Source organism: Echeneis naucrates, chromosome 7 (assembly GCF_900963305.1).
Source record: "Echeneis naucrates chromosome 7, fEcheNa1.1, whole genome shotgun sequence".
In the NCBI taxonomy this organism is placed as follows: domain Eukaryota; kingdom Metazoa; phylum Chordata; class Actinopteri; order Carangiformes; family Echeneidae; genus Echeneis; species Echeneis naucrates.
The window spans coordinates 18,548,465-18,565,471 of NC_042517.1; the positions used below are offsets into that span (position 1 = coordinate 18,548,465).

The 17,007-nt window shown below is 44.0% G+C and overlaps 1 protein-coding gene across 1 annotated transcript in view; it reads left to right on the plus strand.

Moving 5' to 3' along the window:
* Positions 1-17,007, plus strand: part of LOC115046162 (nuclear receptor coactivator 3-like) — a 58,005-nt gene that overhangs the window by 27,387 nt on the left and 13,611 nt on the right. Inside the window, exons 2-10 of the mRNA XM_029506353.1 lie at positions 9,354-9,461; positions 10,122-10,282; positions 12,217-12,317; positions 12,421-12,595; positions 14,512-14,694; positions 15,113-15,199; positions 15,336-15,476; positions 15,970-16,117; positions 16,424-16,938. Of these exons, the coding sequence (XP_029362213.1) occupies positions 9,373-9,461; positions 10,122-10,282; positions 12,217-12,317; positions 12,421-12,595; positions 14,512-14,694; positions 15,113-15,199; positions 15,336-15,476; positions 15,970-16,117; positions 16,424-16,938 (1,600 nt within the window). The 5' untranslated portion in view covers positions 9,354-9,372. The remainder of the gene's footprint in view (positions 1-9,353; positions 9,462-10,121; positions 10,283-12,216; positions 12,318-12,420; positions 12,596-14,511; positions 14,695-15,112; positions 15,200-15,335; positions 15,477-15,969; positions 16,118-16,423; positions 16,939-17,007) is intronic.

Here is a 17,007-nt window from a genome sequence, read left to right on the forward strand (position 1 = left end):
TCACACCCAACCAGCCACTAAGTCAGATCTTAAGCCCTAACAATCACTCATACTTGCACCGCTTTGAATTGCAGAAGCATTCATGAGAGAGATCATTTATGTCATGCCACATTCACAGTGTTAATGGTTTTTGAATGAGCAGTCACAGTAAAGTGTGAACTCTGGCTGCATCTGAGCTTTAAAGTCTTTAAACTGTGTGGCTTTAACAAGTGGAAGATGCTGTTATGTAAGACATTTATTGTGTTGCTCAAGTGCACTGATGAAATACAAGGGTGCAAACATTTCATACAGTGAAAGGGTGAAGGCTTGTTTAGATCTCAGATGATGAGTTGTTGAATAGCATCAGGAAACAAACAGACATGTGGTGAGACGGACTGTGAAAAGGCCTCGACAACTGCAGGCAGAAGATTTCTCCATCGACTCAAAGTCTGCGTCTTAAGCTCATTCACACTGCTTTCATATTTCAGGCGTTACACTGGTATGAGCAGTGCCATGTGCTTTTTGCTACATTCACCCATGCTTTCATGGCAGCATGAGCACAAAGAACAGTAATGGTGGCACTGGCAGGTCCTTGGTCCCAGTTCATGTCCTAAGAGCTCTGCTTTTTATTTTCCCCCCAGCTTGTGCACGGAACATGGAGTCACTTACTCTTTGTCACAACTGAGCTATTAATTCTTCCTCTTTAAGCAGACGCTCTCAGACTCTATTTTTCTCCCTTTACAATTAATAGGAAACACATTGGTTGAAGTAGCGTCTTTGTTGGTGGGAGAGAGCCTATACATCATCTAAACTAGAGCATACCCCCCCGCCTCCTCCTCCTCTTCCTCTTCATCCTTCGCCCTAACACACACATACACACACCAGCAGCCCCCATCTGCTCCCAATCATAGGTGCAGCCAGCGGTCATGTTGCTGACGGTGAGAAGTGCACAGGCACGAGCTGCCACCTATGCGCACACACATACACATGCAAACATACACAACATAGGCATGGCAGACATGATACAAACCGCACGCAAACACACACATTCAACACGAACTGGGAAACGTGCTCTCTGACATGACACTCACACATCCTCTTTATAAAAATGAAAGAAAACCTAATCTGTTTCCTTCTTTACTCGCACGCACACACACAGACGCACACAGAGACACAGTGACAGCTGAACATGAGACATCCTGGCGGCGAGCTTCACTGATGACAGGGTGTCATGGAAACGCCCAGCATTCTCCATGGTTACGCACTCTTTACCCCCCACAGGATACTCTTATGATTGTTCAGACAGAACACTTGAACTACTACAACAACTCAGTGCATCCAAAACACACACTCACACATGCAGACACATACAATAACACACACACAAATTGTTTCTTATCAGGATCTAAATGGACACAAGTTAGCCTATTATGTGGTTTGGGGATTAGAGCGATGATTCAGCCTAATAGTCTGTTTTCATACTCTTTGAGTCTGTCAAGTTTGAGAGATATTCTCCTGTAAAGACTTGACATTTAAATCCCGTTGTATGAGTCTGGATCACATGTTGTATTCACTATTGAGTTTCACCTATTTGGTTTCCTGTAAAACTTCTCAAACGTCTCAACGTCCCTTTTTGTGTGTGTGTGTATTTTTAGACATTGCGTGTGGCCAGTTTGACTGTGGGAGCAATATGTGTGTTCATGCAAATGCTCAGGAGCCACAATATGTTTCCTCTGTGCTCGTGCACCCATAATCAAGACAAAGGCACATAGCAAAGTGCGGCTCCCTCACTGTTCCTTCTGCTCATTAAGCTGTTAATGCAGCTTCCTGTGCATGTGTCTTCAGGCCTCTGATTAATAATGCTGCTTGTTATTCATTAATTTCACCATAATGAACATGCACTGGTGAGCATGATTGTTAAACTTTCTCCCCTCCCCACCACCCACCTTTCCAGACTGCATTAACCAACCCACATACGACCACACCCTAAGAGTGAAGGGAAAGACGGGGATCTGATTGTCCATCACCTCGGCTCCGTCACAAGGTGGGCTAACATCCCATCTGGTTGGCATGGTAACGGCCTGCTGGGTTTAGGTTGAGCAGTTTGCCACAGATAGTTTCTTGTTGTTGCCACATTCTTGCAACATCCTCCTGACCTGAACACAGAGAACAGTGTGTGTTTTCAAAAGCAAATGTTTTATGGAGATGTTTTTATATTTGAGGTTCAGATTCTGGATTCCGGAAGATTGAATAGTTTGTGGAGAGAGAGTGGTGGTGACAGCAATGAGAGGGGAAACAAAGAGGGCTGAGCAAATGATTTTCAGGCAGATGAGAAAATGAAGAGTGGGAAGACAGCAGGGAGACAGGAGGAGAAGTCAAATTATTCTTTATGCTCCACCTGCCACACAAGCTGAAAGAGAACATTCATCTTCTACCTCTGTCCGCAGGTGACAACACACACACACACACGCACACCACGCTCTGACACTTTCTCACACAGATGTACCCAGACTTAACCACACTTTCTTTCGTTCACGTGCATCCCCACACATGCTCCTGCAGACGTGCTGCTGTTGCACAGAGATCAGAGTTGTGAGATGTTTTATGGAGGGAAGTACAAGTTCAGACAGAGAATATACTGGACACAAAAAGAGACAACCTGAGACCCTCTCTGGTTTTTTTTTTACAGTTTGTGTCCACTATAATGCAAAGTGAAAGGAATAATTTTTCATATAAAGTGCAGCATTAATATATCCCCATAGGTAATGTCTGTGAAAATATTCTTATGCTTCCGCTATCCCGGTTGAATCATTAGTTTAAGAGGTGAGAGAGGGCGTTAGAAAACATCTGGATGTTTAAATAAATAAGTCAAATGAACAAATCAGAAACAAGGATATTCTTCTTAACAAGGAGATGAAGTCAGCCTGCTCACATCATTTTTACTTTGGGAGTTTGGGTCTGCAACAATGTTTTAATTCCAGTTTGATGACAATGGAGTTTGAATTTGTGTCAGTTCAAATTCATCCCTCCTCCTTCATTGCCAGTAGTAGTTGAAACTCAAGTTGTACACAGTATAGCCCTGCTCTGCAACAACTTTAACAACAAACCTTAAGTATTTTTTGAAATATCAGGAAGTTAAATGATAATTTTACAGACACTCACATTTTAAATTAAAAACAAACAAAGAAATGTATTATTTTCAGTTAACAGAAAAAAGAAAGAAGAAATTAATTCTCAGATTAATTGATAGTTAAATTAAACAACAACACCCTTCATGTTAAACCCACTTGGAAACAAAATTTAACTAACTCAAACTGGAGTGTTTCATATTTAACTTCTTAATCATTATATGATTACATGAATTTCAACTGATTAGGTAAATAGTTCAAATATCGTGGGATGTTGGTACCATTTGAGCAAATATTCCCTGTCACGGGTCTGACAGTTAACAGCCTGCACACCAGACTAACCCCACAGCCTGAGGACATGTTGCTATTTCAGAATAAAAACCACCAGGCAAGCCATCTTCAACAATAAGGACTGCGGTTTTTATTTTATTTTGAGACATAACACCAGTTCGATTTGTGTTGCGGAAGCATCAGTCTGGCTGTTTGCTCAAGAAACGGTTAAAAACTTATTCCACTCTTCAGCTCTTTATCGAATCACACACAGAGCTGATCTATTATAATAACCAAGCAATGAAGCACTGAAGTTAAAAGGCCCATCACCTCCTGTGCTACTCCGCCAGGAGGAGACACTTTGGATTTTTCCACTCCATTTTAACCTTTCATATTGCTATTTTTTGTTTAATGGGTTATATACCCTTGTCTAATCTAAATACTACAATTTAACATTTAAATACTGCACCAATGACATGCTGGTTAGGTTAATTGGTGACTCATAAATTCCCAGGAGTGAATCTGAGCATGAATGGCTTTTTGTCTCTATATGTCCACCTTGCTATAGACTGGGAGTCACTCTGTCCCCCAGACAACCCTATAACAATAAGCACAATATATAATGGATGGATGGATTTTAATCTGGCTGGTTAACAGGAGATGGTGGTTTATTAATGTAGGTATTTTGTTTGTTGTAATTTTCTCATCACATCACTGGCTGGCTGACTTGAAGTCAGAGATGTAATAAATTTGTCTTGAATCTTGAATGTTACAGCCCACTGAACATATCCTTGAAGGGAAATGCTGAACTTGAAGTTCACAGTAGTGAAAAATACTCCTGAAATCTATTTCCCTGGATTAGGCCAATTTAAATTGGCAGAGGTCAGAAGATTAGATGCCAGTCAGCTCAGACATCAAACTGGGAACCAATATTCTCTTTGAACCAGTAAAACAACCGGCCCATGGTTTGAGTGGTAAAAGCGAAACAGCTACAGCTTGGTGCGAGTTTACAAGACCAGATCAGGGCCGTGCGCCTCTGTTTTGTCAACAGAGATTATGTAAGAAGTGGTTGGCAGACAGGCGGGCAGTGGGGGAGGCAACAACAAGGCTATTTGCATCACCCAGTCTGAGCACACCCGCCATTGCTAACTCTGTCGAGTTCCCTCTCCCTTCCTCTCTGCATGCCCCCTTTTGTCAGCAGCAACCGGCACGCTGTCCAGACTGTCCCTGCCTTCTCAGTCTTACCGACCCCCACAAAGAACGGAAACAAAGACGTTTGTCAAACAAACTAGCAGGAACTTTGATGACAGCCTGTGGCACAGTTTTGTCATCTCAACGTTCGAGAGATGGTTAATGACTCTGTCAACCCAACCATTCCACCATTTTATATGCTTTTGACTTATATTTACTAAAGTTTGTGTTCTGAAGCCCTCCTCTACGCAGCAAACCTTAATAGCTTGAGTTCAGCCATGAATGAAGCTGCGCTGTTGAACAAATCCACACTGGGGAATCCTGAGATGTTTCTGATAGACAGAAGTAAAATTGCCCGTGTACAACAACATTAAAATTAGGTATAGGTAGTATTTTTTTTTTTTTTTTTTTTTTCCTCTTGCTCATTTTTTCCTGTATGCTTGTCATCAACCCACAGTAACTCTTTCCGACACATTCAGATTTGTTGCATTGTGTTTGTTTTTTGTTTTTTGTTTTTTTCCCCCCCCTCTCTGCTGTGACTCACTGTCGTGGGAGGTCTGTCACCTCGGCACTTTGTTTTCTGCCTTCACAAACTGATTTTTTTTTTTTTTTGCTGTCAGTTTTTAACTGCTGTTCATCCATTGTAATTCTATTCCCCTGGAGTCAGTATCTGAGTTTAACTCAACATGTTAACGCACACATGTTAAGGCACACTGGAAACACAGACATTTACAAGAATGTGACCAAAGGAGAAGAGAAAAAGTGCAGTCAAAGCTGTAAATGTGAAAGATTTAAAGAGGTATTGTGTGACTAAAATAGCCCATCTATCATCCACTTCTCAATTTTTTCAGGCGGGGGGCTGGAGCATCCAGCATCCTGGATGACATTGGACAAATGCAGTGTACATGTTGAAAAGTCACATTACTTAAATTAAGTCGCTCACTTGAATAAATTAAATATGAGATCACAACGTTTTGTCTTTAAGAAAATAAATATCTAATTGATATCTATTAAGTGAAACTACTGGTTGTTAAGACTGCAAACTACTACCTTTTCAGGGTTATTGTTGAAAGCAATTAAATATCCTATTTATCATCTATTATATTTAAAAGAAATCTGTTTAATTTTGCATATTGGTTGTCATACCTTAACCACTAAAAGCTATTAAAATAGGTTCCCCTCCTTGCTGTGTGGGGCAAAGCAGGTAAAGAAAAAAACTACTTTGTGCACTCACTTCAGCAGCACATTATCTACATTTTCAGTTTACCTCCATGCCAACTGCACAGAGCTGCGTTACAGTTTCAGTGGAAAGAAGTTTGAATACACATTTGGATTGTCCTTGTGTGAACCAAGATACCTTTGCCCTATTATGGGGGTGAAAGGGGTGTTAAGTGTTTTAATGCAACATTCAGATCCATCCTCCTGGCACCATGAACGTCTACAGTAGTGTATATTAACCCAGCCTTTAGTCTTTCAGAAGTGTCATAAAAAGTCTCAAACAAGCCCAAATCCTGTCGATGTGTGAGAGTTTTTAAACTGGACATCCAACACCTGCATGTAAACTTCACTGGGGTCGGACTGCATGTTTTCTACTTTATGAGCTGAGCAGTTTCCTCTGGTTTTGCTGTAAAGCCAGTGTGGTTCCTGGTGAGCAGTGATCCCAGGGTCACTGTCCTGTGGCAGCCCTCCGTTGGTTTAGCTTCCACCCCGGTGTTGCCACAGCAGTGTTGACCTGAGTGATCTCCTTTTCACAGCCATCTAATAACCAGTAAAATATGTGGGTAAAAGGTACTGACCCCTTGAAATCCCTCTGGTCAAGATCAGGGTTGAGAATAGGGTCAGACAATCTGGAGGAACAATCTGAAAGTTCACCACTGTTTGGCTGCATGGATGCACCTACCTATACCTGTCTGCAGAAGGGCGAAAGAATCATTCTTGATCACTCTGGATACTATAGTGGTACACTGGGATGCGACTTGCTCTTGTTTTCTTGACTAAGTCACAAGCACCCTGAATATCAGTTTCTCAAGAAATGTAATTAAAACTTGCACTGCATTTCGAAATAGCCCGTTCTGTATGTAGCAGCAAGTCATCATTACAATAGAGGGGCAGTCTTCCCTGGTGATGTGTGGTGTGTGTGTGTGTGTGTGTGTGTGTGTGTGTGTGTGTGTGTGTGTGTGTGTGTGTGTGTGTGTGTGTGTGTGTGTGTGTGTGTGTGTGTGTGTGTGTGTGTGTGTGTGTGTGTGTGTGTGTGTGTGTGTGTGTGTGTGTATGAAAATAGCATTGCTTTAGGATAGAACTGTCTTAGATATCTGAAGGGGACTTTGAAGCTGTTTGGTGAAGATGTGACTCTGAAATTACGATACAAATGTCCAAGCTCATGCAAGCATGTGTCATGATCCTGAAAGGTTGAACAACAACACCTTTTCTTTTCATAAAGTGTTATGTCCTTTGGCTCACACTGACAGACAAACTTGACATTACCTTCCTGAGTTAATATCCAGCATTCCCATTCAAATTGTCCTGAGGTCTAATTCAAAATATGCATTAGTCCAACTGAAGGAAATCTACTTTTTCTTTACTTTTTTTCCATTCTCTCACATCTAATGCATCTCAGCCTTTTTCCTTTAAATTGCTGTCTTAGTGTCCATCCGCCTCACCCCTTTTGCCCTGCCATCTCCGTCTAGCATTTACTTCTCTATGCTTCTCAATTCCACTGCCCCCCTGCTGCTGTATTGTACCCACCACAGCCCTTCTGCCTCTGTGCCACCAGGCCCCATTGCCTGTGGCATGTAATTGACTTTCTCCCTGCACTGGAAAAGCGGGCAGCCTGCACCAGGCTGGAGGTGACCCATTTCCCTGGGGCATTCAGCAGCCTCCTAATCAACCATTCTCTGGGGCCGCCTCATTCACTCTGCAATTAGAGCAACTCCCCCTTTGAGAACTCCATCAATAGGCGGGCGGGCAGGCTCGATCGGCAGAGGAGCGAAGATGGAGTTTCACTCAAACACTTTGCTTTGGCTCTTTGAATTCTGAACCCTCTGACTTTGTACATCCCCCTCGCTGCTTTTTCTGTAGTTTCCCTTGTGGTAGGTTTCATCAGACAACAGCAAGCGGGGATTATGTCTAATGATGAGCAGCAGACAGGGAGGCAGGTAGATGGGCACACAGGGAGGCAGACAGGAAGATAGGCAAGAGGAAAAGCAGGTAGGCAAGCAGACAAAGGCAACGAGACAGTCAGACAGTCAGATAGGAAGGACTCAGGGGAGGGATTAAAAGAGAATAATTTGAAAGAAACTCAAAGCAACAGGGATTGAGCAAGAGGTTCAACACGTCTTCAGAGCATCTCTTGCTTTTAGAAGAAGATTCACAAGTATTCCCTGTTGTTGTCTTGCAAGGGAATACACCTGTGTTCCACACGGTTTTGGAAGACACGCATGAAAGCAGCTTTCTTATTGATTCTGTCTCAATAAGGTGTGTTTACTGCTCGTTTTAGCCGGATGTGATCTTTCTGTGAGCCAAGAGCGCACAACTGCAGATTAGAACCTTCTCTGTCCAACAACAAAAAAAATCCAAACACAATCAGACATTTTCATGGACTGCTCTGATCCCACAAGAAGGCGTTCGAAATGATGGTGCATTGATGCAATGATGATTAAATAACAGGCCGGCATCTCTCCCCTGCCGTTGGCCTGATTTGCTATGCAGGCGAGGCAGTGCTCTGGTCAGAGGATAACCATGTAATCAATGGAATGAAAAAGCTGCTCCGGCTGTGAAGGTTAAGAGGGGTACTGAAGGCTTTCAGCCCACTCTGTGTGCCACACATGCATTCAAAACACACACCAGACAGTCTGAATGGTACATCTCCTCCTCGTCTCACCTGGTCCCGTTCCCTCCTGTCTTTCTTGGTTTTGTTTTGTTTTTTTTCTCTCTCCCCCCCCCACTGCCACCGCCTCCTTTCTCTGGAAACCCCCTCCTCAACAATGTATTATTCGTTCTGCATTTTCTCTTTATATTCTGTCTCCCACTATATTTCTGCTCCATCTCCATGTCATTTACTTTCCTCTCATCTCGTCCTCCTTCCATCCTCCTTTCCCTCCCTCCTACCTTTCCCCGGTGTCGGCTGCTGTCACTGTGGCAAAGAAAGTGACCAATCAGAGCTCACTTTATAGCACCAGCTTCTGCCGCCCTCCTTTATTCCTTCCCTTCTATCTCTCTATTCCCTTCTCCTCCTTCTTCCTCCCCCTCTTCATGTCCTTTTGTCCCATCTGCTTCTCTTCCCCACAACCTTTATCAGCTCACTTCCTGAAGACGAAATGTGATGCATTATGGGAGACAGACGGCTGTCTAACGGGGTTAGTTGTGCAGTGTGGCTTATCATCAGAGACATTGCTAATCCTGTGTGTGTGTGTGTGGCTGTACCATATGAGCTAATGAACTCACACATGCACAGGCCCACACACACAAACAAACACAACCTCAAATGCTCACTCTCTTTTTCTCCAGTGAGGAGGAGGAGGCTGACGAGACATGTTTATGTTCGTCAGAGTCTGCTTGGAGAATATGATTTGCATGATGTAAGCATATTTAACCATGTATCCACTTTACAACCTGCCTTTGTGTTGCTTATTTTTTTCTGAGTTCAAAATTAAGATTCACAATCCTTTTTCGCTTCACAATTACTTATAGAGCAAGAAGGTTAATAGCTACAGTATAATCCCCTCTCTGTCTGTATTCAACTCCTATTCTCATTTGTGTGTTTGTGTGTGTGCTTCTTGCTATCAGGTGCTGATATGTGTTCACGATGAGCGGACTGGGGGAGAACTCCATGGAGCCTCTGAGCTCAGAAAATCGGAAACGCAAGCTCTCCACTTGTGACACGCCTGGTCTGGGGTGAGTGAGTGTGATAAGCATGAGAGAAAGGAAATGCAGAAAAGTGGGCTACTGGGTCATTGGTTTCTGTAGACCAGACTATGTGTATTTTTTTGTTGATCTATGCTGTGATGAGCACGAGACCAAAAGTGTAGGGAAAAAAAATACCAAATATTGTATGTAGTTTTGTATGTATATAACACACTGACTCCAAGCCACAAATGCAGTGAAGTTCAGAGCATTGAACTCAAAAAAAGTGCGATTGAAATATAATCACCCTCACACTATGCAAAAAGCTTCAACAATATGTACACTTATTTCTATCAAGTTTGGTATCTTTCATTCACTCTTTGCTGAGATTAAAATTAGAATATAAACACCAATCTTGTGTCTGGATGCCAATTATGAAAGTTAAAGTTAGAGCCAGTTGTTGGTTAGCTTAGCTGAGCATGACAGCTAGCCTGGTTCTGTCCCAGTTTAAAAAAAAAAAAAAAAAAAAAAAAAAAAAGAAAAATCCCCCAACCACTCCGAGAACCAAGAAAAACTATAGCACATAACCACCCAGGAAAAACCATAGCAGTCCAACAGTTTCTGAGTTACATACAAATGTAGCTCCAACAATTTTAGAAAAGTGGAGTAGCATTAGCTTAGCTTTAATTTGTGCATGTTGGGCCCCCGCAGGTGTGAGAGGAAGCGTCGGGAGCAGGAGAGCAAATACATAGAGGAGCTAGCAGAGTTGATCTCCGCCAACCTCAGTGACATCGACAGTTTCAACGTCAAACCAGACAAATGTGCCATCCTCAAAGAGACGGTGCGCCAGATCCGCCTGATCAAAGAGCAGGGTGAGTGGACACAGTTTGTGAAACCCTGAAGGCCGCAGCCAGACAGCTGCACAGCAAGTACGAGGCACCGTTCAAGGGGTGTGTGCAGGAAGTGCAGGGTGAGGTGTTGAGGGGAGTGAGAAGAGGAAGGGACAGCTTGGGTTTAGCACACACACATGCACACATGCACGCGCACACACACACACACACACACACACACACACACACCCGCACCTCAGAACCCAGGTGCAAGGACGAATCAGTCATTCATCTCCCACAAATTTCACAGCCTCAACTGTTTATGTTTGGGAGGAAACATTGGCAATGCTTTGTGAACCTGTCATTTGTGTGTGTAAGCGTGTGCATGCGTGCATGTTTGTGTGTGTGTGTTATGGGCATGCACAGCTGTGTGCTGGCCTCGCCAGGGGCTGTTTAATTGGACGTTTGCAGGTAATCATATGCCCAACCATTCTACTGAACTGCCAAATTATTAGTTCTGTTACAGCTGCTGTTGTCATAGTCCTGTCTCCATTTTTCAGCGGTCATTTCTTCTGTGAGTGTTTTAACACTCAGGGCTGAGACATTTGCTTTGCACCATCAGGGCAGAATGGACATTTTTAACACGTCCATCCGTGCTTGTGTCAGTTTAAATTTTTCTGCTCAAGGTGAATTTTTTGAGATCAAGGGGGAGAGCCGGTGGTGAATTTTGTTCTTGTTTCTGCACAGCTCAGTCAGTGTCTGCCACCTCGACAGGAAGGGGAAGAGGCTCCAGCTGGCCCTGATTGGCTGCTGACAGGTTGCTATAGTTACAGGAAGTGAAGACATAATGACACGGGCATTTAGACTTGTCTCTTTCTTTCTACCTGTTCCTCTTCCACTCCTCTCAATTTCAGTTGTGCTTTCTCCCTGTCTTCATTTTGTTCTTTTCTCTACAGCCATTCCAGTTCTTCATCTCACATGTATTTAATGTTCCCTGCTCCTGCATATCCTCCTCCTCTGCTTCCCTGCTTTTTCCCCTCATGTCTCATCTGTATTGCAGCACAAAGAATTGCAGCATCCTCAGGTTTGCCCCCAGCATCTTAAGATATTGAGTGAACTGATGGAGTGCAGCTTCTCTCTTTCTGTCTCTCACGCACTCTGTCTCTTTCTCACTCTCTTCCTCTCTCCCTTTCTTTCAGTCCCTCTCTAGTCAACTTCACAGAGACTGGCTATAGGCAGCAATGCCTTTTTTTTTTTTCTTTGTGTGGGTATCTCTTCCCCTTGGGACCTAATCAGATAGAATGATTCCTGTAGCCGAGCAGCCCCCGCCTCTTAACTAAACCTTGTATTAATAAAACAGCGCAAATACCAGCCGTTCTCTCTAAGCATTATCTCCGTCCACGTCACCCTGTGTCAGCCTCAGTCCATCTCGTCTGTCTGTCTGTCTTTATCAGTCTGTCTTTCTCTCCTTCGGTCAGCCTCAGCCCCTCCATTAATTCAGGTGCCTCAGTTCCTGCCCTGCACCATTACAGCTTCCAGAGCCTTTCCAGCGCTCTCCCATGCTCTCTCTCTCAGCCCCAGCCTACCAGACAGTCCCTCCGAGTCTGACACTGAATATAAAGCATGAGGACGGCTGCTACCTGCTCCACATGCACCCAACCCTCTACTCCTCCTGATGGGCTCCTCGGAGAAACCTGCCTCCATCCGTCTCCCTCCTCACCTGTAATTTTAAACCCCCCCCTCAAAAAAAGGAAAAAAGAATAAAAGTGAAGATTGAGAAACGCTGCCCCCTGCTGGTACAGATAGATTAGTGAATAACTGGCCGTTTCCACTGGTTTCAGGTATTGATGCGCTCACCTTGTTTTTACTTTTCTCTTTCTGGGCTTCTTTACAGGCAGAGGGCTTAAAGTGCTGTTTCCTGCTGTTTTTTTATTTAACATATTTCCTTTCTTTGCTCTCCCTGTCCACACCTACAGGAAAAGCGTCATCCAACAATGATGATGTTCAGAAGTCAGACGTTTCCTCAACAGGTCAGGGGGTCATCGACAAGGATCACCTGGGGCCTCTCCTGCTGCAGGTGAGTCTGGCAGTCCCAGCCACTACATAGAATGCTATCTATTCCACGTTTTATTTCGGCCTGCCGGACTGATGGTGACTTCCTGTCGCTGTGTTCCCCCCAGGCTCTGGATGGCTTCTTGTTTGTGGTGAACCGAGAGGGCAGCATAGTGTTTGTGTCGGACAATGTGACGCAGTACCTGCAGTACAAACAGGAGGAGCTAATCAACACCAGTGTGTACAACATTCTCCATGAGGACGACAGAGAGGAGTTACACAAGAACCTGCCCAAGTCCAACAGTGAGACACACACAGACACACACACACACACACACACACACAAGAAGACACTCTTAGAGAAGCTTTACGTCTGCACTGAAGTAAGCACTGCTTGACATCTTCCACAGGGCCCAGGTATAAAAAAAACTCTGCATGTATGCTGATATAATAACTCAGTTATTTATTCATGCTCCTCCGTTCTTAACTCTTGCTCTTATTATAATGAGGAGCTCCTGGGAAGCCTGTTCATGTGCATGAGAGCTTTTCAGAAAAAGACATACACACATACACACACCTGACAAAACACTCGTGCACAGAAGCACCCACCCACCCACTCGGTGCTAAGCAGGCAGAGCGTAGCGCAGCTGTCAGTCACACTCAGTGGTCCAGACAGTATAAAACAGGTCTGAGCTCTATTCAGATCCCATGGTAGCCATCTGGAAACTACTTACTGCTGAATAATGCACCTCCACGCTTTCTTCTACTTAATTCACTGTGTGTTTGCATGTGCATGTATATGCTGGAGTGCGTATATTTACATGCATATGTACTTACCACTACTGCATAGTACTGATAGTGCTGTGTGTGTGTGTAAGCCACGGGCATGTGCACAGAGCACTATTTATGAAGCTGATTAATTATGAATATATGTGCTCGACTGAACCTGCTACTTGATTAACTCGGCTGTAATGTTCCTAAGCAGCAGCGGCTCCAACATGTCATTGACACATTCTCTCATTTATTCCTCCCCTTCCCCCTGCACACTCCTTTAGCCATTCACTCTTTTTATCTTTCAAGAGTCATCTTTTATCTGCTTTTCCTCTGCACTTCCCTTGTGCCATTCTCAACTCACTCTTTCTCAGCTTCATTCATACTTAATATGGCTGCCTACTAAGATGAATATTGTGCTTGTCTGTTTCTCAACTTGCTTCTCCCTGCGCTCCCACCCCTCATTGTGTCTCGCTCTGCTGCACTGCCCCTTCATTATCTTTTGGACCCATGAATGAATTGTGCTCTCTCTGCACATTCCTGTGGGATGACCGCTGACCACACCAGCTACAGTTAAAAACACAGACATGCACACAGGCACCCACTATGGACACATACAGTTACAAATAAAGTCACTCATGCAAAAAAACATGGGGTGAGCTTTTGTAGTCAGCCAGTGTGTCTGTCTTTTGACCCTCTTGTCCTGCCCCGCTGTTGGCTTAGTGTGTCTGACCTGCTCATCTGTTGAGGAGCAGAATCCAAGGCCATGTTCAATCATCTCTCACTATTAGTAGCCCCTACCCCCTCATCCCCTCTCCTTCCACTACCATTCCATCCCCTCAACATGTCCCACTTTCCTGCGTTCGCTCTTGTATCCTCAGTGCACCTGCCAGATAGAGACCTACAGCCAACTCGAGACCCTGATAAGGCTTAGCCCCCCCTCCTATTTTATTTTCTTTTTTTTTTTACTTTTCCTCTCTTTCCCCTGTGAAGGTGACCCTGTCTAAATGTGAACATGTGTGTGAATCTGTGTGTATGTGCTGTGATGAGGAGTCGGGGTCTAAATGAGGATAGATGGCTGAGTGTCCCTGGCCTCTGCCTGCTGCAGAGCCGACTGAGAGGGAGAAATATTGGAAATCGACATCTTGGCTACATTAATCCTATGGTCCATTTAGCCAGGGATCCTAACAGCAGGAGAGACTTCTGCTACTCAATTTAGGAGGGAAAATTCATGCTGCACAACGGTTTTGTTTGTTTTCTTTGTTGTCTTGTGTGTCTGCATGCGTGTGTGTATGGCAGGCTAGGTTGTGAGTAATCTGTGATACTTGATTACATTATGGTTCCATTGTGCTGAGGGTTTTCAGTCTCAAGAGATGGATGCTTATTCCATTTGACTCCTCAGTGTAAAGCTCTGTCAGCAAGATGTGTCTGTATGTGTTTCCTTTTAGTAAATGGGGTTTCGTGGGGAGGCGAGGCGGTCCGACAGAAGAGTCACACCTTCACTTGCCGGATGCTGGTCAAATTTGGCCATGTCCACGGCCCCATGGAGGAGGGCCCAGCAGGGCCGCGTTACGAGACCATGCAATGTTTTGCTCTTACTCAGCCCAAGGCCATGATTGAGGAGGGGGAAGGTACATTGGCACAGTCGCACACTTCAGTTTGTGATAAGGAGACATCATATTATGACTTTCATTGTTTGAGAAAAGCGTATTCTCACACACACACACACACATATATTTATATATATATGAATACATATACATATATTTTTTTAGGCTTTTCACTTATAGTTATAAAAGTGAATTTAAATTAAGTAATTTCACACTGAGTTCATCATCATTTGAAACTGAGATATAAATCTGTGTAAAATTGCTTTATACTGTAAAAAGAACAACAGGTATTAAAATCATTGGCCCATCTCAACTCTACTCAACATCACAACTTCACAATTTATCTGTCCAAAATCTACTACTTTGCATATTCCTGTGAAAACCTAAAGCAGAAAATACTGTGATAATTAAGCATTACCGACACTCGTCTCACTTACAGACCTGCAGTCATGTATGATCTGTGTGGCCCGTCGGGTAACAGCCATGGAGAGAACAGAGAGTTTCAATACCCGGCATGAGCTCTCAGGTGAGGGATGAACACTGAAAATGCTCACTAAACAAACCCAGAGTTTCCTTGTTTCCATCCATGAAATGTTTTTGTCTTTTTTCTGCTTTCTGCTGTTTCTTTCCCTCCACTTCTGCCGGTCTGTCCTCCTTGGAAGGTAAACTGATCCAGATCGACCAAAATTCTCTGCGAGCGTCAATGCGTCCGGGCTGGGAGGATCTCTTGAGACGTTGCATTCAAATGTTCCTGCAGCACAGTGACGGGCAACCATGGTCACACAAACGTCACTACCATGAAGGTGGGTCACACATAAGCAAACACCCGCTTAGAGTTAGCTGAAAATGCTTAAAATTTAGTGAAGTCACCTTGTGAAGCTCTGTTAAAGCCACAACAAAAGAGCCTGAGGCAAATGCATCACAGTGTTTCTGTATTTTATTCACTCTGTGTTCACTCTATCTTACAATGCTATTCTAACGCTTACAACTATAAACAGTGTATTCTCTGACTGAAATTATTTGTTTTTAATTAACTGTTGCTACATATCTTGGCCAAGGCCTCCCTTTAGAAAGACACTCTGACTCTCAATGAGACCTGTTGGTGTAATATATAAACATACACCTCATGCATTAGTGTATTAGTATTGATCTCATGAATATGAATGTCTGAGCAATACAACATCGATCCTTGTAGTAATCACAGAGTTGGTTTTAACATGACGGTAGCGATTGATGACCTTTGTTATCAGGTAAGTGTTTCATGGTGATAATCAGTCGTTTTGTGTGTCTGCACAGCCTTTCTGCAGGGTCACGCTGAGACACCCCTGTACCGCTTCTCTCTCTCTGATGGCACTCCAGTCACAGCTCAGACCAAGAGCAAACTGTACCGTCACCCAATGAGCAACGAGCCGCAAGGCTTCATCTCCACTCATCTACTGCAGAGGTAATAAAAAACTGAAAATACACACTCAATTCAAGCAGGGCAAAGGATATGCAATTTGCTGTATTGACAAAAAAAGCACTTGCAGCATTAATACCAAGCCACCCAAGGTATTAATGCCATACATACAGCTGAAGTAGCTTTTGTGCACTGATGTTCTGATGACAGTGAAAAGAGTCCACACAGAGAATGCTGTTTTACTTACATTTCTAAGGAGTCTCTAGTGTTTTCAAGGTTTTTAGCAGTTTTCAAACTGCTCTTTCTCAAACTCAAACAAGTTTGTTTTTTTTTCCTTGTCTTTCCACACAGAGAATCAAATGGTTACCGTTCATCTCAGGGTGGGAGCATGATGCCGAACACTATGAGACAACAGGGCATGGGAGGCCCCAATCCAAATACCCAAATGAACATGAATGCCAGTGGGGGAATGGGACTGGGGGGCATGGGCGGCATGGGTAACATGAACAGGGGCTTCGGCATGAACGATCAGGGTCACATGGGCCACATGGGTCCCATGGGAGGCAGCTCCATGTATGGAGGGGGTGGTGGAGGAGGAGGAAGTGGAGGCGGAGGCATGGGCAGCCGTATGATGCAGATAAATCAAATGGGGCACATGAATCAGGTTAGTGCCATGAATCACCCAGGCCAAAGTATGCAGCAGCACCCTCAGCAGCCCCCATTCCAGAGCAGTGGTGGGTTTGGACTCAGTGGCATGAACAGTCCTTCAGGGAGCCCCAGGATGGGGGGTCACCAGCAGGGACTGCTGATGTCACCTCGAAACCGAGGGAGCCCAAAAATGGGTGCCAACCAGTTCTCACCTGGAGGTAAGTCAATCAGTGTCCAGAAAGTATCATTACAATTTGATGTATTTGTTTCTTATTTAATCTTTGCTT